Source organism: Phoca vitulina, unplaced genomic scaffold (genome assembly GCF_004348235.1).
Source record: "Phoca vitulina isolate PV1807 unplaced genomic scaffold, GSC_HSeal_1.0 scaffold23, whole genome shotgun sequence".
NCBI classification, from domain to species: domain Eukaryota; kingdom Metazoa; phylum Chordata; class Mammalia; order Carnivora; family Phocidae; genus Phoca; species Phoca vitulina.
In genome coordinates this window covers 19,700,476-19,723,584 of record NW_022589726.1, presented here as the reverse complement: position 1 = coordinate 19,723,584, position 23,109 = coordinate 19,700,476, and the positions used below count along the sequence as shown (strand labels likewise).

General features: G+C 47.3%; 2 protein-coding genes across 3 annotated transcripts; one reads left to right on the top strand and one right to left on the bottom strand.

The window, feature by feature from the left end:
• Positions 1-3,039: 3,039 nt before the first annotated feature.
• Positions 3,040-7,319, top strand: DAZAP2 (DAZ associated protein 2). 2 transcript variants are annotated; one of them, XM_032420763.1, is made up of 4 exons: positions 3,040-3,327; positions 4,357-4,475; positions 4,888-5,133; positions 5,868-7,319. In XM_032420763.1, the coding sequence occupies exons 1-4, from the start codon at positions 3,315-3,317 to the stop codon at positions 5,994-5,996; spliced, it is 507 nt and encodes a 168-aa protein (XP_032276654.1). In that variant the 5' UTR covers positions 3,040-3,314; the 3' UTR covers positions 5,997-7,319. The 2 variants fall into 2 exon arrangements, with proteins under 2 accessions (XP_032276654.1, XP_032276655.1); XM_032420764.1 differs by having other exon boundaries at positions 3,106-3,327; positions 4,888-5,056.
• A 1,302-nt stretch (positions 7,320-8,621) lies between these two features.
• Positions 8,622-22,932, bottom strand: SMAGP (small cell adhesion glycoprotein). The gene is made up of 4 exons (XM_032420766.1): positions 22,884-22,932; positions 22,073-22,141; positions 10,355-10,435; positions 8,622-9,654 (listed from the first exon to the last, which is right to left on the bottom strand). Exons 2-4 carry the CDS (start codon positions 22,104-22,106, stop codon positions 9,476-9,478), a joined length of 294 nt encoding a protein of 97 aa, XP_032276657.1. The 5' UTR covers positions 22,107-22,141; positions 22,884-22,932; the 3' UTR covers positions 8,622-9,475.
• Between the last annotated feature and the right edge of the window lie 177 nt (positions 22,933-23,109).

Here is a 23,109-nt window from a genome sequence, read left to right as displayed (position 1 = left end):
GCGTTTGCATAAGCTGTTCCTTCTTGGAGGAATTCCCTTCGCTTGCTAAACTTCCACTCAGCCTTCAGATTTCCTATCCAACATCACTACCAGCAGGAAGCCCTCCCTGAGCCCAGTGGAAGAGATTAGGAGCACACCCCCTACTGTCCTTATGTCAGCGCTATGGTTATCTGTTTACTTTAGGTAGACTAAGTTCTGGGAGGGTAGGGACTAAGCCTGCTTCTTCACTACTGTTTCCCTAGTGCCTATCACAGGGCCCTGCACATACTAGGTGCTCAATAAATAGTTGCTAAATTAATTCAAGAAAGGATGTCTGATAAATGACTAAATGAACATTTCATCTTGGTGGGGGAACCCAGGAGAAGGGGAAGGAAATAGAAAGGTTCTCGACTCCTGTCCAAGAAAGTAGCCAGTTGCTCCTTAATCCCACCTGCCAGAGAAAACAGTGGTTTGTGACCCTTCCATTTCTCTTGGTAACCTCATTTGGCTCTGCCCTCGCTTGCTTTATGTCCAGGTCCCAGAGTGATAAGCAAAACAACTAACATCTGTAGAGGAGGCACTGACCAATCTGAGGGCAACTTGCCTTAGCTGGAGCTAGGTCCTGGGTTGCGGTGGGTTCCAGTGGAGGGCCAGAGCAGAGAAGTGTACTTGGGGAGACGGTTTGGGGCAATGGCTCTTTACCATCCGGTAGAAGTATCTGAATTTTTTTTTTTTTAAAGATTTTATTTATTCATTTGAAACAGAGAGATACAGAGAGAGAGCGAGAGCATGAGCAGGGGAGAGGCAGAGGGCAAGGGAGAAGCAGGCTCCCTGCCGAGTCAGGAGCCAGACGTGGGGCTCGATCCCGGGACCCTGGGATCATGACCTGAGCCGAAGGCAGATGCTTAACGATCTGAGCCACCCAGGCGCCCCGAAGTATCTGAATTTTTAACACCTGGTAGGGCCTGACCAAAATTTACAACCCGATTATCAGCTCTGCCCATTTCCCCTCTGTCCTCAGACTTCCCTTTGCTCCTTTCCTTCCCTAAAACAGACTCTAGAGTTGGAGGTGACACAAGGATTGTGTGACCTTTTTGGCAGATGATGAAACCTTGGGAGGCAACAGATTTAAAAACAATGTAAACAGGGGCACCTGGGTGGCTCAGTTGGTTAAGCGACTGCCTTCGGCTCAGGTCATGGTCCTGGAGTCCCGGGATCGAGTCCTGCATCGGGCTCCCTGCTCTGTGGGGAGTCTGCTCCTCCCTCTGACCCTCCCCCCTCTCATGCTCTCTCTGTCTCATTCTCTCTCTCAAATAAATAAATAAAATCTTTAAAAAAAACAATGTAAACAGATTAAACAATGTAAACAAATTAAAAACAATGCTTGTAAAGTCACAAACCTGAGTCTGAATACTGGCTTTGTAGCTGTGTAACTTAGTTCAACTACTTAACTTCTCTGAAATACAGTTTCCTGATCTGCACCTTTCCTCAGTCTGCGATGGACAATGGATTACATCTGTAAGGTCACCCGTGCAGCATCTGATTAATAACTAGTCTGGGATAAGTGGGAGCTGAATAGATGAAGACCAAAGTCAGGTGGTGACAGAGCGAGAACCAGAACTAGTATCTTGATTTAGGGGCCACCTCTTACACTCTCACTGACGCGGACTGCTTTAGTCAACACAATTAGAGGGTCCCCAAAGGCCACAGAGAGAAATAAGGAAAAAAACCTTTCCTAGGTTCAGTCCTTTATTTTCCGAAGCCTTGAGCATGGGGTACGGGTTAGGATAGGTTAGTGACTTCTCCAGTTTCAGGCTTTGGGGTGGAATCAATTTAGGATCTGATTTGGAAAAGTTAGGATACAGGGAAGATTTGTTCTGATCTGACCTTCAAGGATTTACTCACTCCTTTACCGACCAATTACTGATTGCAAACTTCATGCTAAGAAAAGTACAGGGCTCTGGAGATACAGGTCTACGAAAACACAATGTTTTTCAAGCTGTGGGTCCTGACTTGTTAGTGGGATGAGAAACCACAACCAGATCTGAAAAAAATAAACACGAGAATAGGAAATACTACAGTGCACTGTACGTTGCAGGATAAGTACTAGGTCAAAACATTTTGTTATAAATGTGTGTGTATGCTGGGTCATGATTTAAAGCATAGCATTGTGGATTGTGGTCCAAAAAGTTTGCAAGCCCGGGCACTGGAAGGTGAACTTCAAGAGAGCAAGGGCTTTGTTTTGTTTTAGAACAGTGCATGGATCTGTGTTTCACAAATAAGCTGAATGAGTGAATGTCTAACACTATGCTGCCTTCAAGAAGATTAGAGACAGAAATACAGGAAAAGGTAAATATAGACTTTTCAATACTAGTATTAGTCTGAACCAAATTAAAAATGTCTTGTTCAGTTCCATCTCTGTACTTGCACACAGGAGGCATATTTTAAAATGAAGGATGTAAGGAAAACCTTAATTGCTGCCCTCAAGGGTGGCATCTTTGCCCCTGAGGACAATTAGGTTAGGGGCGAGACGAAACAGAAAATATTCACAAGGCACCATACAGCTCACCTGTAACCAGTACCAAAGGAAGGGCGGGGCCACCAGCACTCCCTGGGTAGCGCGAGCGTGCGGGTTTTCGAGCTAGCTGCCGTGGAGGACACAGCAGAGCACGGCCTGCCTTTTGGTAAGAAAGACAGCGACCCAAGTAAATAACTGGCACCTGTCGGTGGAACAGACAAGGCAGCGAAGTTTCCACCCATGCTCTACCTCAGAAAAGGACAGATGACAGCCGGACTGGCAAAATAAATCTGGACGGAGCTGAGGCTTATGTCGGGCTTCGTAGAAGGGAAACCGCGATAGGTCAAGGTTTGGGGAGCATGCTTCAGTTAGAGAAGTAATTAGAAATCCCTGCCCCTTGTGGAAAGGCTGTGAAGGTGAGGTGACCTTGAGCTGCGGCGCGTAGGTGTAAAAAGGTTCCGGGGAATGGTTTAGTGGTTCTGCCTCCGAGCGCCCAAGAGAGAAAAAAAAAAAAAAAATCCTGTTTTGAGACAATACCTGTATTTGGTTTTCTTCCCGTCGTGGGACGCGGGTGGGGGTTGGAAGACAAGACCCAAGGGGCGGGGCCAACGCTCGCGAGTAGGCGGGACCACGCGAGCCCTTCCTCTAGCTACTGGAGACCGGGCGGAGGGGCGGGGTTTCCGGTGGTAGCGGCACTCGGGCGTCGGGTGACGCTAGGCGGACGAATCGTCACGTGACACGGAAGTGACTACGAACAGGAAGAGGTCGAAAAAAATAACCGTCCGCGACGCCGAGCCGAACCGGACCAGCAGCCACCATGAACAGCAAAGGCAAGGACAGGGGGCGGCTGGGGTCGTCGGGGGGAATCGTGCTAGCCTGGAGCGAGTGGGCCCGGAGCCCAGGGTCGCCAAGCGCTAGGCTTGGGGCGAGCTGCGCCTCGGTCCTGGGCCAGCTGCAGTCCCGGGGGCTGTTCCAGACGCCTTCGTCATCCTCGAACTACGGCTACTCGCTCCTTCTCGGCCCTTTCCTCCTTAAACTCTGTGGCGCAGTTTGAAGCTGCGGGCTCGGGTGGAGGGGTGGGGGGGGGAAAGGCTTGTCATGATGGGCATCTGAAGGAGCAAATGGGGAGCTAGAGCAGGGATTTGGGTAGGCCAATGGAGCGCCGGCGGAGGCGGGGCGCCGCGCTCCGGAACCAGAGGCTGGCGCCCGGGCTTAACTAGTGAGGTGCCGGCGCTGGTGGGCGGGCCGGGGGGCCAGAAGGGTCTCTCTCCTCTTTCCTTCGATGGCGGCCCGAAGTTCTCCCGGTTCCTGTGATTGTACTAGTGTCTGGCAGAACACGATCCTCAGCTGTTTTTTAGGACATTTCCCTTTATCTTCTCTCGAGTCTGAAGGTTCACTTCCACCACTCACTCTATTTGGAAGTCGACCTTGAGTAGGAATCTATGGGGCAAATCATCATAACCACTGTGACTTAACGAGGTCGTGGGCAGTTACACTAGGCTTGTGAAAACCACCCAGACCGGAGGCAGGATGTACCTCCCGTTGGTACATTGGCAGGAACGGGTGCCCAGACCTGCCCTGCATCGATGGAGAAACTTGGGTCCAGCGAGACTTTCCCTTACACCAGTATGCTAATGGGAAGAGCGCCTTTTATGGCCAGTTAGAATCCACCATCTTCGTGTGTAGGTGGGATAAGTGTGCAAAGAAAATGCTTATTTTCTTGGCCTCAAAAATCAGGCCTTCCAGAGCAGTCTGTTTACAAATCTGCCTGCTGCCACTAGGTTAGCTACCCAGTATGCACTGCCCCATTTTGGTGGCTCTGTATGGTAGGCAACGTGCATTTTCGTCTTGTTTTCCAGGTCAATATCCAACGCAGCCAACCTACCCTGTGCAGCCTCCTGGGAATCCAGTGTACCCTCAGACCTTGCATCTTCCTCAGGCTCCACCCTATACTGATGCTCCACCTGCCTACTCAGAGGTGCTTCCAGTTTACTAGACTTGAACTGAATACTCTTGGATCACATTTTCAGTCTTTAGTTAAGCCTGACTCCACATATTTATTTACTCTCCACAAAGAGGAGAGAGTGCTCACATGAATAGTCTGAAACACTGTATACTTCAGCAGTTTCTGTTGGGGTTGAGAGGGCATTATCTGATTATTTTATGTTTTTTGGCACAGGCTGAGGTTAAGAAGATGAGTTTGCGTTCCTTGAGCCTAACATTAGCTATAGCAGGAAGTGACCCAGGAGAATACTGAATGGCAGCGGAAAGGCAGTTTGTGTAACTCACAGTGTGATCTGCACAAGGAGAATTAAGAATTGACTCATGAAAGAGATCTAAAATTGGAATGTCTTAAAGTAACCCGTTCCCTTCTCTTCTACCTCTTCTAGCTCTATCGTCCGAGCTTTGTGCACCCAGGGGCTGCCACAGTCCCCACCATGTCAGCTGCATTTCCTGGCGCCTCGCTGTACCTTCCCATGGCCCAATCTGTGGCTGTTGGACCTTTAGGTTCCACAATCCCTATGGCTTATTATCCAGTTGGGCCCATCTATCCACCTGGTTCGGCAGTGCTGGTGGAAGGAGGGTATGATGCAGGTGCCAGATTTGGAGCTGGGGCTACCGCTGGCAACATTCCTGTGAGTATGACCTTACCAGAAAAACTCAGCTCTTGTGTATTTTAACTTTCTGAAGAGATTACATATTCATCCTTTCACCGTCCCTGGATAATAGCTGTGGCATTAGTGTAACCACTGATCTCCAGTAGTCAGGCAGAAAGCAGATGAGGGGGCAGGAGAACTATGGACAGTCAGTAGCATCTGGTACATTCTCTCGGGTCTGAGTTAACCAGATTCCTTTGTTTTCCTATCTTAGGAGTCCTGCCTGCTGCCTTTTCAGTTCCAGTTTGGTACTGGTCTAGTAATATTCCTTATTCATTCCATAAGCATTTACTTCAAATTTGCCATCAGCATGGCATTCCATCAGGAAACAAGATGATTAAAAATGGAGAAAGCATCGTCCCTATTAAGTAGCATTTGGAAAGATGCTAGAGGTTGTAGTTCGGTTTCCTGCTTAGTTCGCCCATGTATAAGAATTAGAGCCCAAATGGTCCTTGCTAGGGCCATCCACTCAAAACCATATGCCTGAAATGAGGTGAGAACGCCTTTGAGTGAGTGGTAGGCTCTTTCCTGTTTGTATCTTTGGGTTCACAGAGAATACAGACCTGGTTTACAACCCAAGTTGGTGGCAGGACTAGCTTTAAGATGCGATTGGTCAGCACATTGCCATCTTCCTAATGGATCCTGTTTCACTTGTGTCCATTTCCCTTGTCTCAGCTGCCCTATGCCCAGTCAACCTTGTCTTTTCCTTTCAGCCTCCACCCCCTGGATGCCCTCCCAACGCTGCTCAGCTTGCAGTCATGCAGGGAGCCAATGTCCTTGTAACTCAGCGGAAGGGAAACTTCTTCATGGGTGGCTCAGATGGTGGCTACACCATCTGGTGAAGAACCAAGGCCACCTCTGTGCCGGGAAAGACATCACATACCTTCAGCACTTCTCACAATGTAACTGCTTTAGTCATATTAACCTGAAGTTGCAGTTTAGACACATGTTGTTGGGGTGTCTTTCTGGTGCCCAAACTTTCAGGCACTTTTCAAACTTAATAAGGAACCATGTAATGGTAGCAGTACCTCCTTAAAGCATTTGAGGTAGGGGAGGCATCCATTCATAAAATGAATGTGGGTAAAGCAGCCCTAAGGATCTTCCTTTAATTCCTCTGGAGTAATACTGTACCATACTGGTCTTTGCTCTTAGTTAATAAAACATCAAATTAGGTTTGGAGGGAACTTTGATCTTCCTAAGAATTAAAGTTGCCAAATTATTCTGATTGGTCTTTAATCTCCTTTAAGTCTTTGATTTCTATTACTTGTTATAAATGAAACGCATTAGTTGTCTGCTTTTCCCTCCTTTCCATCCTTTGCCCCATGTCCCACCCTCACCTCTAGTCTCTTCAGTTCCTTCCCGCCAATCTCCATTGAATCAATGGTGCAGGACAGAAAGCCAGTCAGACTAACTTCCTTCTCTCCTTGCACTTGTCCCCACTTGCCATCTTTTAACTAGTCTTTCACAAGGATCCTCTGAAACCCCCTCTGTGCCCCAAGCACAGGCCCCATTACTTCTGCTTTTGCATCTCCTCAGGCAAAAGTGGAGGGTGCCTCTTGGACCCTCCTCATAGGTTGTTTCTTCATCCATGAACCAAACCCCAATTTGCTTCGGTGCCAGAAAAACAGAGCTCTATTTGAACAAAGGGTATCAATGCAAACTGTACTATAAACAGGTTTGTTTAAAATGTGGGGGCAAGGAGGAGGATGCATTTCAAAAGCCTGATGACGTCAGAGCCAAATTAGGGGAAGTTTTCCCATCCAGAAATTGGTTACTGTTCATTGTCAGAGTACCTGATGTAAGCCCTCATGGCTCCTGAGAATTCCTCAGCTGGGTTAATGGGGTCATGTTATGAATCCCTCACTACAAAATGACTTGAGTCCAGTGAAATCTCATTAGGGTTAAGAATATTTCAGGGATCCTTAATATTTTGATTTTTGTTTTCTGAAATTGGATTTTATTTTATTTTATAATTTCAGTTCATCTAAATTTTGTGTTCTGTCCATGTGATGTTTGACTGTACCATTGACTGTTATGGAAGTTCAGCGTTGTATGTCTCTCTCTACACTGTGGTGCACTTAACTTGTGGATTTTTTATACTAAAAATGTAGAATAAAGACTATTTTGAAGATTTGAATAAAGTGATGAAGTTGCATTACACCTCACTTCAAGGATTCTTTACTCAACTTGTTTTTAGATTTCTTCTCCATATATCTTTTATGTCCCACCCAGAATTCAGATAGGTGCTGCTGTCATTCTGGGTTTTTGTTTTGTTTTGTTTTGTTTTTTAAATGAAGCCTTTGAAATAAATTCAGGAATACATGGCCAAGATTTGACCATTTTCATGAGTCCCATTCTAGGTGCTTTACTTTTCTTCATTTTACTTTCTAAGCTCTTTCAGATTCTTAAGAGCCTATTATGCCAGAACATAAACTTAGAACATAAACTTAGAAATAAGGGAATGACTGATTGTCCTAACTTGCTCTAGAATTTGACTTGAGAAAAATGTTTTAGTATGACAGTCTGTGTAAGTTCAAGGTGACCTTCAGTTTCTCCAAAGTTCTGTGTGGAGAAATACTGAAAACTAGGATTGTCAAAATTGATTCTTCAACTCTTGGGTCTTGGGAGGAATTGAGCTTGGACAATGGAGGCAGTAACAATTAAGACCTCAAAGGGGGGCGCCTGGGTGGCTCAGTCGTTAAGCGTCTGCCTTCGGCTCAGGTCATGATCCCGGGGTCCTGGGATCGAGCCCCGCATCGGGCTCCCTGCTCCGCGGGAAGCCTGCTTCTCCCTCTCCCACTCCCCCTGCTTGTGTTCCCTCTCGCTGTGTCTCTCTCTGTCAAATAAATAAATAAAATCTTTAAAAAAAAAAAAAAAGACCTCAAAGGAGATTTAGCTTAATTCCAAGGTAAACAGTATTTGGGGAGCTATGATTTCTATCAAAACACTGGGTCTTTTAAACACATACCATTTGGGGACTAAGATCCAAGAAGCTTCTCTGGGCTTGATTCAAAGGACACTGGTGGGAAGAGTGGTGGGGAGATTGTTTCTGGTTCCCTCTGTGTATACACAGAATGGGTCTGGGAAGGGCGTCTGGGTGGCTCAGTTGGTTGAGCATCTGCCTTCAGCTCAGGTCAAGATCCCAGAGTCCTGGGATGGAGTCCCAAGTTGGGTTCCCTGCTCAGTGGGGAACTTGCCTCTCTCTCCCTCTGCCCCTACCCCCTCTTACTCATGCTTTCTCTCGAGCGTGCTCTCTCTCAAATAAACCTTAAAAAAAAAAAAAAAAAGGGTGCCTGGGTGGCTCAGTTGGTTAAACGACTGCCTTTGGCTCAGGTCATGATCCTGGAGTCCTGGGATCAAGTCCCACATCAGGCTCCCTGCTCAGCAGGGAGTCTCCTTCTCCCTCTGACCCTCCTCCCTCTCATGCTCTCTGTCTCTCATTCTCTCTCTTGCAAATAAATAAAATCTTAAAAAAAAAAAGAATGGGTCTGGGAAATTCTGGCCCTTGCCAGGATGGAAGGTAAAACCATTTCATCTCCCAGGGTATGTTTCTAATGACACCCCTGGGACAAGCTTCCCACACCATCTTTGTTTCAAACTCCTGAGATGGTTGTGGGAACTTCTGAAACTTCCCTAGGGTTCTTTATGTTTGGGAGAGAACATATGCAAATGAGTTAAATAAGCAAAAGAAAATGTCAAAAAAGTTTAAGTATGGATAAGTCAAAATATAAAGGTGGTTATTTCTTGCACACAAGAATCTGATTTCTGTATCAATGAACATTTTTAATTGTGATAAAAATAGCATCAGTATAAGGTTGTTGGGGAATATGGAAAGGAAGGGCTCAGATTAGGAGATATAGCACATTCATCAGGGGGTGGGGTCTCCATAGTCTCCTGCCCCTCCCCGCTTGGCCTTTTACCATGCTTTCCAGCACCTGGGAAGAACTTCTACAGACACTATCTCTGTTCCAGCTGTCACTAGCAGACCAGGTAGGGGACAGAGGAGCAGCCAGCGACCCTAACTCTCCTTCCCTTTGACCTTGAAAAAAGTGAAGATGACCGGGCTCATGTGGCCTGGTGTTGCTCCACCTTGTTGGGCAGCCACCGAAACCAGCTAGACTACAAAGGCCTCGCTAAAGACATCATCAACAGCTTTCTCTGTGTCCCTGGCATCAGTGATGTTGGCATTTGGGCCTGTGTCCTAGAAGGAGCTCGGGTTTGCCCATATCAATCAATGCTTCTCACCGGTTTCAGATAAAACTTTCACCTAATAGTGTGTTAGCACTGGAGCCTGGAGAAGCTCCTTGGGGCCCGGGAATCATTAGATGAAATATTCCTCCTTGTCCCTGCCCTTGGCTGAGTCACTTTCCATTTGGAGGATGGCGCTGGGCTCGCCTTCTGCAGGTTCGTAGGTGACGTAGCTGCCTTTGTTCTTGTACAGGTAAAAGAAGATCAAGACCACGACTGAGAGCAGGGTGAGGAAGACCACGGTGATAACAACTTGGAAAGGAGAGGGAAAATGCAGAGATGTTTCAGGATTGAGGATGTCTCAGTAATTCATGGGGTCTCCTGAATTCAGCGATTCCCTCACTTTTTATAAAGATCCTTCTGTTCTAGTTAACCAGCGTCCACGTCCAAAATCCACATTCCCCCACAAGTCCCACTTCCACGGTGCATGATAATCTGAAGTATCCTGGGGCTTAAGCTAAGGAGACATGGCTTTTGATTTCTAACAAAACCACCCCCTCTCAACCAGTTCCTGATGATTCTGATAGAAACAGGAAGGAGGGAAACAGGAAACAGCTTATCCCAACAGGAAGGCATTTTTAAATCCACAGCCTCCTGCAGGGACTTCTCTGATCCCTCCCATCCTCGTCCTCCCTCATCTGACCAACCACACACGTTCCCATCCCTACCCGCACACTGGAGTGTACTGCCCGTACACACTTATATCTATTTGTGGCCACTTCCCACATTTACTGGCAGTGTCTCGGGCGTGAAGCCTCTAAGTCTTTTATAGCCTTGTGTGTGTGCATAGAAGATAACCTACGTGCCAAAACGAGCCCATTAATGGATTTGGTCTCCAATTTGTGGTGCTTTCCTGCATAGGGAAAATCCTCGATCACTACACTGGGCTGCCAGTCTATGGCGCGAGAGAGCCCTTGAATTCAAAATGGATTTGGCTCAGGGCCTTTGTTACCTGCAATGAGTGCTGTGCTGGCCTCGGCTTCTGGGGACAGGGCTTCAGTGGCCTGAAGAATTGGGGTGGTCACCAGTTCTTCTAGAAAATTTAGAAAAGTGAAAAAGGAAATGGGGTGAATTCTTTTGTCATATAGTGGTTAAGAGTATGGGCTTTGGAGGGGCGCCTGGGTGGCTCAGTCGTTAAGCGTCTGCCTTCGGCTCAGGTCATGATCCCAGGGTCCTGGGATCAAGCCCCGCATCGGGCTCCCTGCTTGGCGGGGAACCTGCTTCTCCCTCTCCCTCAACTGTTCCCCCTGCTTGTGCTCTTTCACTCTCTCTGTCAAATAAATAAATAAAATCTTAAAAAAAAAAAAAAATTAAAAAAAAAGAGTATGGGCTTTGGAGCCTAACTGATGAGGTTCTGAGCTCTGTCCTTTACTGGCTGTGTTACCTTCAGAAAATTACCTAACCCCTCTGTGCATTAGTGTCTTCATCTGCTTTATAGGGTTGTTGTGACAGGTAGTAGGTAACTCAATAAGGATAAGCTATTATTAGGAATGCATACTTTTACACAGATGAGATCAAATGATGAGTGTATATACATGTATATATATTTACATTATATTGGCAGGGGCATTTCTTTAATGTTCTTACAAACTCTTTGTAAACATCATTTTATTTAGTTTTTTTAATTGTAATTTTTTAAGTAGGCTCCATGCCCAACACGGGGCTCGAACTCACAACCTCGAGATCGAGAGTCACACGTTCTGCTGACTGAGCCAGCCAGATGCTCCAACATTATTTTTAAATAACTAAATAATGCTCTTCCCTTATTAAAACCCTTTCCTACACCACCAGAGTAGGCCATGTAATTGAAAGGTTCTGAAACAAGGCCTCTCCTACCCTAAAATATATCTCATACCTCCTCCTGCTATTGGTCTATTCATCCTTTACAGCCTGGAAGTCCCACCCCTGAAGTCACTACTCAGGGTCGGGACACTCAAAACTCCTGGTCTCCAGGAGTCCCTTTTAAAAATATTTACATGGGCAGTTAGGGAGCCCTTTACTTCTGTCCCTAGTTAGCATTTTAATGTAGGGATTTGAAAAGGCACCAAGTTAAGGTTACTGCAGGACAGAGGTATCCTGGGGAAAAGGGGCCTCCTGACCCTGACATTGCCCACAGGAGGCATTATTCAATATTCATTCAATAAATAATAGCAGCACTCATCAACCGCCTACCCTTCGCCAGGTACTGGGGGCCAGGCACACTGTGGATATAATGGTAAGCAAACAGCCGGCCTTCATGGAGCTGACCCTCCACCATGCCACGGTTCACAGTTAATGAGCGCAATACAAGAGACAAAGGAGATCTCGGGCACGCAGGAGAGCCCGGGACAGAGGGCCTTGATCTAGTCTTCCAGAAGGGCACAGCCTCCCCAGAAAGTGAGATGTGAGCTGGCCGCTGAAGCAGGGGGTAGGAGTTTACAGGGTAAAAGGGACAAGGGCCCGCGCAGCCTGAGCACAGTGCAGGAGCGTGACTCCCCTCTGATGCCTGCCGCCTTCAGGTTTCCAGCCAGGCCAAAGGATACGTAGTCACCAGCGGGGGGACTGGGAGCCTGGGAGCAGTGCTGAAAGGGGTCAATGGTGTTGAAGGGTCTTTTCACACAGGCCAAGAAGGGGCCTGATGAACCTGGTCCTGCAACAGAGAAAGCAGGGGTGGGCTGCCTAGAGCACCCGCCCTCCCAAGGCCAGGCCACATGGTTACGTCTCCTGCTGCCGCTGGGGGCGACATTAACCGACCCTGCAGGGCAACGGTGAGGCCTGAATGAGAGCACAGGAAGCAATCACGTAGTGACGCTCTTTCTGTGCTTAGTGCTTAAAAGGGAAAGCTAGTCTCAGTTTGAACCTTGCCCCAACATACCACTAGGTGACCCTAAGGAAGTTACTAAACCTCTTGGAGCTTTAGTTTTTTGAACTGCAAAACAGAGGTGTGGTGGGCAGCTGGTGAGGTGGCTCGGGATGGTACTCGCTGCCTGGTGTTTATTTACACCCTGTGTAAGCCCCTCTCCCTGTGTGCGGGCTGGACCCAGGGACTTGCTTCTCACAAAGAGAGTACAGCAAAAGTGATGGGCTGTCACTTCTGAGATCACGCTGTGACTTCCATCAAAGAGAAGCCTTGAACTTTACCCTCCTGATCCCTGCCTCAGTCTGCTGCCCCTCACCACGCTACCACGCACACTTTCCTCCCCCAAATCTCCCAGGGCTGCACTTCATCTTCCCACCACTGATCTAGAATGCTGTACAGATGCTCTTAGTCTTGCCTTTCTTTAACATTAGAAAACGTAAGATATACAAAGCACTGAGAAAAAGAGTTTATGTACGGGAGCTTAAGTATAAAGATTAAGAAGATTCACTTCAATCAATCAACAGCAATTTACTTTGCCCCTACCAGGGACCGGACCACGGAGCTCAATCTCAGTGAGGGTTCAGAGGGCAGATACATATGACTCCCAGAGGACGGAAGATGACTGCTTAGTTGGGAAATTCTGCAAATGATCCCAATTACAGCAGCTGCCATTTATTAAGTCCCTGCTTCGTGCTGGGTGCTTTATAGACATACTCCTTAATCCTTACATCAATCACTTCAAAGTAGGTGTTTCTATTTGCTAATGTGGACCCTGAGGCCCTGGGAGAGTTAAATGGCATGGCTCATGTCACACATGATGCAACAGTGCATGGAGCCAAGATCTGAATCCAGGACTACACGCTCCAAAGCCCAAGCAAGGTATTTATACGAATCCTTCCTACTACGTCCTTTTCTTTTTTTCCAAGAGGGAACAAGAGGGAGAGATCATGAAAGATTACCACGGGGCAGCAAAACAAGCTTTCCAGAGAGCTCGAGGATTTAAAAAATACGGGTAAAGGCGGGAGGAACACCAGCCGACCACAACCAACTACACGCTGTTGTGCCACAAAGAGTGCGTCCTTAATGCGGACGAGCTCAGGGGCAACCGGTGAGCGGGGAGCGACGTCTGTGTCACGGGGAAGCCATGTTGCCTCCCAGGCAACCTCCTTCACTTTAACGCTTGAGGTGCTCAGAAGCAAGCTCGCTACAACTGAAGAGCACACTTTGGCAATGTAGAAAGACCTGCAGGAACATACAGTTCGGGGCGCCTGGGTGGCTCAGTGGGCTAAGCGTCTGCCTTCGGCTCAGGTCATGATCCCAGGGTCCTGGGATCGAGTCCTGCGTGGGGCTCCCTGCTCGGCCGGGAGCCTGCTTCTCCCTCTCTGCCCCCACCCCTGCCTCCACCCCCGCTCCCGCTCATGTTCTCTCTCGCTCGCTCTCTCAAATAAATAAATAAAATAGTAAAAAAAAAAAAAGGACTAAAAAAAGAAACATACACTTCAATAGAAGTGCCTTCCTTGGATGCAGTTATTGGTTGGAAGCCATCTGGTGAAGCAGTTAAGTACAAACGAAGGAGGTACAAAGAAATTTACCTCTACACGAAGACAACGGAGTAATGAAGAAGGCGGACCCTACATCAGATTTTTGCTTCTGATGAAAATGGTCTCTGTTGGAAGCAAAGGCTCTCTGGAATCTACTTCTAAAAAGGAGGAAGCATACATCTCAGGAACAAAGGCTCATCCATTTTGTAGCATGTGTCAGAATTTCCTTTGTTTTTAATATAACAAAGGAAGTTCTGATATATGCTACAAAATGGATGCCACTTATATGAAGTACCTAGAATAGCCAGATTCACAGGGACAGGAAGTAGAACAGTGGTTGTCAGGAACTGGGGAGAGAGGGGATGGGTAGCTGTTACTTTTTTTTTTTTTTTTTAAGATTTTATTTTTAAGTAATCTCTCTACCCAATGTGGGGCTTGAACTTAAAACCCGGAGATCAAGAGCTGCATGCTTTACTGAATGAGCCAGCCAGAGGCCCCGGGATGGGAGTTGTTGTTTAATGGGTACAGAGTTCAGTCTGGGTGTGAATATACTTAATGGTATACTTAAATATTGTAAATTTTATGTTATGTATAATTTTACTGTAATTAAAAAAAATTTTTCTTCATACAGTTTACATTCTGAGAAAGTAAAATGGACAATAAATAAAATAAGAAAAAGATACACTGTATTAGATACTGATTAGTGCTATATAGGAAAAAAGAGCAGGGTGGGCACCTGGGTGGCTCAGTCAGTTAAGCACCTGCCTTCGGCTCAGGTCATGATCTCAGCGTCCTGGGATCGAGCCCCACATCGGGCTCCCTGCTCAGTGGGGAGTCTGCTTCTCCCTCTGACCCTCACCCCTCTTGTGCTCTCTCTCAAATAAATAAATAAATAAAATCTTAAAAAAAAAAAGAGCAGGAAGTGGGGTAGGGGGCTGGCATGTGGATAGGGGTGGTCAGGGAGTCTCCCTGATGAGGTGACTTGAGTAAAGACCTCTAGAAGAAAGGCAGCCTGGCCGAGATCTGAGCAGAGGGAACAGCAAGTACGAGATAGGGCTATCCACAATATTGAAAAGCACTGGGGGGGGGGCGCCTGGGTGGCTCAGTCGTTGAGCATCTGCCTTCGGCTCAGGTCATGATCCCCGGGTCCTGAGATCAAGCCCCACATCGGGTTCCCTGCTCCGCGGGAAGCCTGCTTCTCCCTCTCCCACTCCCCCTGCTTGTGTTTCCTCTCTCGCTGTGTCTCTCTCTGTCAAATAAATAAATAAAATCTTTAAAAAAAAAAAAAGAAAAGCACTGGGGCTGTTGCATGCTTGGCATGCTTAAGGCACAGCACAAAGGTCACTGAACAGAGCAAGGGAGAAGCAAGAGGAGATGAAATCAAGGGGGCTGTATACTATGGATGCTGCAGGCCATGGAAGGGCTTTGGCTTTTTCTGTGACTGAAATGAGAACCTCAGAGACTGGATAAAGCAGTGCTTCTCAACCTTTGTTGTGCATAGGAATCTCCTAGGGATCTTGTTAAAATGATTCAGGGGGTCTCGGGTAGGGCCTGAAATTCCAAAGACCATGCTTTTGAAACACTGAGCCCACCATGTTGTGAGGAAGCCCAGTGTAGCCCAGTGAAACAGTGGTAGGATTCTGGATACATTCGACACCAAGACTGACAGGGTATGGGGTGGAGTCAAGGATGACACCAAGGTTTTGGGCTTGAGTGACTGGAGGGAAGGAAGGCATGGTGTCACCCGAGCTGGAAAGCCTGCAGGAGGAACAGATTTGGAAGGGAAGATCAGAGTTCAATTTTGGACATGACTGCTTATTAGATACCCAAGGGCAGCTGTTAAGACTGGAATTTTGGGAAGAGGTCTGGACTGGAGATTTAAAAAGTCAGCATATTTCAGCCCCCGAGAATGGGTGAGCTCACCAAGGGAATAAGTACCGATAAAGAGGCCCAAGGGCTGAGCCCAGAAAGGAAAGAACAAAAGAGACTGAGAAGTAGCAGCCAGAGATCAAGTACAAGGACTACTGGGTTTGGCTATGCAGGGCTCATGAATGACCCAGACAACAGAAGCTCTGGTGACGTGCTGTGTGTAAGGCCCTGGTTGACACTGGATTCAAGAAAAAAAAAGAGGAAGAGGGGGAACTGGAGGCAGAATATAGATAAACTCTTTTTTCTGTAAATGTGAGCAGAGAAATGGGGCTGCAGTTGGAGGAGGAAGGGAGTTCAAGTTTTTTTTTGTTTTTTCAAGGATGGGAGAAACGACAGCATGTTTATGTACAGATAGGAAGGACAGGCGTAACTCGGAAGAGAGGGAACTGCTGGGGATGCGTGAGGGAGGTCAGTGGCTGCAACCGCGTCCTTGGAGGGATGGGGACCAGTGCCCGGAAAGAGGGGCCGGCTGCAGACAGAGCAGAGAGTGCGTGCTACTGACATGCACGTGGGCACAGAGGCAGGTGGCGGCGAGATGGGGGCGGTGGGGGTCTTGGGCAGTTGTTTCTTTCTTTTTTTTTTTTTCATTTTTTAAAAAAATTTTTTATTGTTATGTTAATCCCCATACATTACATCATTAGTTTTAGATATAGTGTTCCATGATTCATTGTTTCTGCATAACACCCAGTGCTCCATGCAGAACGTTGGGCAGTTGTTTCTAAGGACGTTAATTTGCTCAAGAAAACAGAATGCAAGGTCATCTATTGAGAGTGAGGATGGGAGAGCTGAAGGTGCTCTAGGAGTAAATAGTGTCTTATCACAGTACACGGATAAGGCTGTTTATAATAAGGGCGCCTGGGTGGCTCAGTCAGTTAAGCGTCTGACTCTTGGTTTCGCCTCAGGTCATGATCCCAGGGTCCTGGGATGGAGCCCCGCATCGGGCTCCCTGCTCAGCAGGGACTCTGCTTCTCTCCCTCTCCCTCTGCTGCTCCCCCTGCTTGTGCTCACTTTCTCTCTCTCCACAATAAATAAATAAGTATTTTTTAAAAGACTGTTTATAATATCCTGCGGAGTAATACAGCCTGGCTATCAGGACTAAGTGGAGTAGAAACTGACCATCAAGGAATGAAGTGGTCCAAGTCTAAGCACAAGTTCTTCCACTGGGATTTGACCTTAGTTCTTTTTGAATTGATAGTGTTATGTCAAACCATGCCAGGACCAAATTTAAGGTCTTCCTGTAATTCAAAATAAAAATACTACATCGCAAGACAGGCATAAGAAAGTTCAGTATCATTTTTCCCTGATGGTAATAACTCTGGCTTTTTTGCTTGACTTTTCTAACACATTGCATATTAAATTCTTTGCAAGATCTTTGTTTTGGTGGTCTACCTGTGCCTTCTGCAGAAGCTGAGTGTGGAAGTGCTTCGTGCCCTTTGGGTAAACGCAGACTCCTGCGGGCCCAGGAGAGGTGTGGCAAATTTGTGCAAGTCTCCAAACAAGAGGGGCAGCTAACAAGTTGATAAACAGAGAGATTTCAAACAACTGGAGAAATGGGCCAAACTGAACAAGACGAGAATTTGAGATTCCTTGGTCTTGTTCAACTACTGACGAAGAAAGAATGGAGATGCTACGGCTTGGCAGCAGCATGTATAAAAGACTTACAGTGAGATCACCCAAAAGCCACGGGTACTGGAAGGATAATACCCTCAAATGGCAACAAGACTGACAGCTAGGTTGCAGAATTTTGGATGGCTCTTCTTTTCTTCTATATGCTTTCCTTTATCTCCCAAATTCCTTACGATGATAAATGCAGTTGACCCTTGAACAACATGGGTTTGAACTGCATGGGTCCACATACAACGTGGATTTCCCCCCATAAATGCAGTACAGTACTGTAAATGCATTTTTCTCTGATGATCTTCTTAATAACATTTTCTTTTCTCTAGCTTCCTTTATTGCAAGAATACAGTATATAGTACGTATACCATATAAAATATGTGTTAACTGACGGCTACTGGTAAGGCTTTGGGTCAACAGTAGGCTATTAGTAGTTAAGTTTTGGGGGAGTCAAAAGTTATACATGGATTTTTGACTGTGTGGGGGTCAGCGCCCCTAGTCCCCATGTTTTCAAGGGTCAACTGTTCTTTTATAATCTTAAAAAATTTAAAACTTGCTGTTATTCTAGGTCCCATTAATATAATGGGGCTCTTTAATGGAGGTAACAGTGCGGCCCCCCTTTGTGCTGCTCTTAGACAGCTGAGTCTGGGTATGACAGTTTTGTGGTGAGCAGCCAACAAAGTGAATGGCTTGGAAACTGTATCAGATAAGGAAAGCTGGTAAGAGAAAGCCCAGCGAGGAAACTTAGGGAGAGCCTAGAACTTGAATGCCATCTTCAAATATGCCAAGGGATGACCTGTGCAAGAGGACCACTGGCAGAAACTAATGGGACAGAGAGGTCTCTCCCAGAGAAGGAAGAGCAAAACTGGCCAGATGCTTCATGGGGTACTGGAGAGAGAATTCTAGCACAGAATGGGTGGTTTGACTAGCTGACCCTCAGGACCTTTCTCAGCCTTAATTTTGGAATTTTTATAAATTGAAAGTGTTCTATCAGAATTCTCCTTAAAATCAAATTTTTGAACAGGTGAAATCTCAGCGAAGGCTGTAGTTTAGTTATCAGTATTATACCAATGTTAACTTCTTGGTTTTCACAACATGCCATGGTCATATAAGATACTGACATTAGGGAAAACTGGCTGGAGGGTATATGGGAACTTTCTATATTATTTTTTGCAACTTTTCTATAAATCTAAAATTACTCCAATAAAATGTTTACTTAAAAAAAAAAATTAAGGGTGCCTGGGTGACTCAGTCGTTGGGCGTCTGCCTTCGGCTCAGGTCATGATCCCAGGGTCCTGGGATCGAGCCCGCATTGGGCTCCCTGCTCTGTGGGAAGCCTCCTTCTCCCTCTCCCACTCCCCCTGCTTGTGTTCCCTCTCTCGCTGTCTCTCCGTCAAATAAGTAAATAAAATATTTTTTAAAAAATCAAATTTTTGAACTCTACTCTGCATAAAAGAGCTGTTTCAGACTAAGTGAAACAGCTAGGTGCTAAGGAGCTAGGATCTTCAGGTTTCAAGTGCCAGAACTATAATCTGTGGGGGTGCCTGGCTGGCTCATTTGGTAGAGCATGTGACTCTTAATCTAAGGGTCTAAAAGTCGTGAGTTCAAGCCCCATGCTGGGCGTGGAGCCTACTTAAAATTAAAAAGAAAAAAAAGAAAACAGAGCTGTAATCTATATTTGTTATTTACAGTTTACGAAACATATACTATTTTATCTCTACTTCACAGTCATGATGTAAGCAGGGTTGTTATTATCATTATGTACGAGTTTAGCAAACTGCATCAACCAGCCCAGGGTCACTGAGCTGTTGGCTGAGCTGGGCTTCGAATCTAGCTCCTCATTCCAAGGTTTTTTTCCACCACACACTATCAACTCTCCACGTTCTGGAAACATCTCTGCTCTGCCTCAGCTAACCATTTTAGTTTACGTGTCCACTGGGTTTGGTTCCCTGAATTTTACTGCAGAATGGAAAGGGTGTTCATTATAGTACTGTTTGCAAGAGTGACACATATCTGAATGTCCATCAGCAGAGGAATGATTAAATAAATTACAGGCCATTCAGTCTGGAAACACTACACAGTTGTCAAAAGGAATGACGTAGATCTGTAATTACTGGCATGGGATAGATGGTGAGATGAAAAAGGCAAATTGCTAGAGCAGTAATGTGTAATAAGATTACATGTTTGAAAAAAAGTAAATTAAAATGGAACTATAAACACACACATACACATATATATGCCTGCATATACATAAAAAAGGTCTAGAAGGCTATTCCTTGAGGGGCATATAATAGCTTTTTAATGAAAAAATAAACAACAACAAAGTAAACTTAAGTTCAGGAAGCCTGGCGTAAAAAGGGGTGAATGGCTCACAGCTCTCCCCCCATTATCTCCTGTTCCTACACCATTTCTCTCCTGTCTCCCTGTCCAAACAAAGGAATGATAATGTTACTCTCTTCCTTCCCTCTCCTCAGGCTTGGAAGGACTGTAACACCATTTTTCTCTCAGGTGGGGGGCTTGGGGTAGAGGACCACAACAAGATTTAAGGCTCCACCCAAATCCTAACCAATAGCAAATGAACTTCAAGATCTACTTTGCTTATGTACCCTTTTTTTGGTTGTTGTTAACCCCGATACCTGTTGGTTTCTTTGTGGCCCTTGTTTTCAGGCTAAATCTCTTATCACTGAGGTATCAGATCCTTTGCCACCTGAGTCTGCCAACCTACTTATTTGCTCTAGACCTGCCCAACAAAGGGCGGCTCCCTCAATTCTCCTTTCCATGGGAACCCGCCCTGGAATTCTACTTCCTTTCTCTTTCCTTCTCTTTCATGGGCTTGGGCCAGTGGGGTGCAGTGAGGCTCGGCGAGCGGTGTACCATGACAGAGAGGACAGAGGCTTTGGAGTAAATCAGGACTGGGCACAAAATCCTGCCTTGGCCTTTATTAGCCACACGACCTTGGGAGAATTTAACCTCTGAAAATTTCTTAATTGCCCTGAACCTCAGTATGATATTATCCAGCCTTAAAAAGGAAGGACGTTCTGACACATGCTACAACACAGACGGACTTGAGATGCTAAGTGAAAAAGCCAGATACAAAATGACAAATACTGGGGGCGCCTGGGTGGTTCAGTTGTTAAGCGTCTGCCTTCAGCTCAGGTCATGATCCCAGGGTCCTGGGATCGAGCCCCGTATCGGGCTCCCCACTCTGCAGGAAGCCTGCTTCTCCCTCTCCCACTCCCCCTGCTTGTGTTCCCTCTCTTGCTGTGTCTCTCTGTCAAATAAATAAAATCTTTAAAAAAAAAAAATGACAAATACTGTATGATTCCACTTATATGAGGTACCTAGTCCAATTTATACAGATAGAAAGTAAAATGCTGGTCATTAGGAGCTGGAGGGAGGGGGAATGGGGAGTTATTGTTTAATCGATACAGAGTTTCAGTTTGGGAAGATGATACAGTTCTGGAGATGGACGGTAATGATGACTGAACAACAGCGTGAATGTTAATCAATACTTCATGCCGCCGAACTACCAAAACATGGTTAAAATAATAACATATTATGTATATTTTACCACAAATTTAAAAAAAAAAAGAAAGAAAAGAATTTGCCCAAGTCCTAACTTCTCACTTAGCTGCCAAAACATCACCTCTTTTCCCTGTGGGTAGGTTTATTCTAGAGGTCCTCTGCCTTTTCCTCCAGAACACCTTCCAGGAAAGATGCAATCTGTGGTCTCACGCATGGCACTATCTTGATCTGGAACAGCCACTGCACCCTTCTTGGTCTGTACAAACCACATCCATTCTTCAAGGTTAAGTGCTTCCTCCCATTCCATTCCCCACTCATGAAGCCTTTGCTGACCAATCTAGACTTCTATCCACTTCTCCCTCTTGTCTCTCACTGGATAACGGACATTCTGAATTATGTGCATCATGGTCACAGAGGACAGTGTCTTCAGCTTCCCTGGGGTTGTCACTCACTTGTTTCCACATCAGTATGGTAGATAATGTGTGTCCTAATGAGTGACGAATGAGGCTGTGTACATGAAAACAGAGGTACATAGCCCAACCAAGGTTTGGTTCCTCCCTTACCCTACCGTACACAACGAAAACTATCAGTGACTGTCTGATGGTATGTCTGGCTCAGCTTGGTTACTAAACAAAAGGCGGGAATTCTTTCTCAGTGTGATGAGGTGGATCCCTGCCTAGCATAGCTCCAGGAAACAATGGATTTTGATGCCGGAGTGTATCATCAGAGGAGTGGAATGAAAAAGCAGGCGGAATTCCTTTCCAGGAAAAGGTGGGTCTCTAACAAGCACCCATTAATAGTAATAACCAATGTTATTGAGTGCTTACTAGATATGAGACACGGTGCTAGAGGTGTTTTATATGGGTTATCTCATTTAATCTTCATGAATAAGCTCATAAGATAGGTACCATTTCCCCCTTTTACAAATGAGAAAACTGGAGCTTAGAGAGTGGATCACTCACTGAAGGTCACAAAGCTTTAAGTGGTAGCATTGGGAACTGGCCCAGGTCCATATGATTTCAGATTCAAACTGCACCAAAGCAAGCATTTTGGTTGCCCTCCGCAGCTTCCCAGGACCTTTTCCGGTGTGAGGCGGGCACGGGGAAGTGGGAGGGTCACTGCATCTGGGCTGAGGCCTCAGGGAATTCCAGGCCTGGGCTGGAGGTGGGGGAATGTTAGCAAGTCTCTACCATTCGCACCGGGAAAGGCCTTCACCTACCTCCTGGAGAAGGCGGGGTTAGCAGGCTAGTCATTGCAGCAAGTGGATGGGCACCAGGCAGAGGCAGATCTGTATGAAGAGGGACAAAGACAGGCGTGAGGTGGGCCCCTACCTGGGGCTGGAGACACTGAAGTCCCAGGAAAGCCTTTGCAAGGGCCGGGTTTTGCCGGATTCCTTCCCCCATGGGGCTAGTCCTAAACCCTTCTCTTTTGGTTTCCCTGAATATCTCCTCAGGCTGCAGAGCCGAGGCCTCTGGTACTTGGTGTGGGTTGCCTTTGACCGTACTACCCCGAGATCCTTTCACCTGGCCACCACATTTACCTAAGGGATTTCTCCCGGCCTGAGAAAGTTAGGCGAAGGTATGCAAATTAACAGCGGACCCAGTTTCACCAAGCGGCAGGCACAGGTACCCCGCTCTTCCCCGAGCCGCGAGTCTGCGCGCAACCGTCCACTAGGGGGCAGGAGAGGGCCGGGAGGGCAGGACGCGCCGGCTCCCGAGCCCGCGTGGGGGCAGGGCCGGGGCCTGGGGGCCGGGAGCCAGACACTTGAACGTGGTGAGGGGCCTCAGTCCCCTTCAGGCCTGTCCCCGACCAGCCGCTGTCCCGCGCGGGCCCGCTCCCCCCCAGCCCTCCTCCCCTCTGCCCGCAGCGCCGCCCGCGTACCGCCTGCCGAACCCCACCGGCCGGCCGGCAGCGCCGACCCCACTTGGCCCGGCCCGGGACTCGGCGCCCCGCGCGGACGTCGAGCCTCGCGCGGCGACGACCCGGCGACCGGTCTCGGCCCGCCCCCCGCCCCGGCCCTCCGGCGTTACCGGCACACGGCTGCCGCGCCAGCCCGCGGCGCGCGCGGCCGTCCGTCCGTCCGGGCAGCCCGCTCCGAGCGGCCGCGACGGGAGAGGCTCCGGCCGCTCTGGGCTCGCGTCGCTCCCGCGGCCGAGGCGCCTGCGGTGTGCGTGCGGCCCCCGGGCTCGCCCGGCCTCGCCCTCCCCCGGTGCCCTCCTCCGCGTGCTCACCTTACCAGTCGGACGGGCGGCCGGG

Bases quoted from the DNA above. Each gene is read 5' to 3' on its own strand.
- DAZAP2 (XM_032420764.1), top strand. The intron at 4,476-4,887 runs GTGCTTCCAGTT...TACCTCTTCTAG, and splicing joins CTCCACCTGCCTACTCAGAG to CTCTATCGTCCGAGCTTTGT. The intron at 5,057-5,867 runs GTTCGGCAGTGC...TTTTCCTTTCAG, and splicing joins TGGGCCCATCTATCCACCTG to CCTCCACCCCCTGGATGCCC.
- SMAGP (XM_032420766.1), bottom strand. From the start codon at position 22,106: ATGACTAGCCTGCTAACCCCGCCTTCTCCAGGAG. The intron at 10,436-22,072 runs GTAGGTGAAGGC...TAAATTTTCTAG, and splicing joins AACCCCGCCTTCTCCAGGAG to AAGAACTGGTGACCACCCCA. The intron at 9,655-10,354 runs GTAACAAAGGCC...CTCCTTTCCAAG, and splicing joins CAGCACAGCACTCATTGCAG to TTGTTATCACCGTGGTCTTC.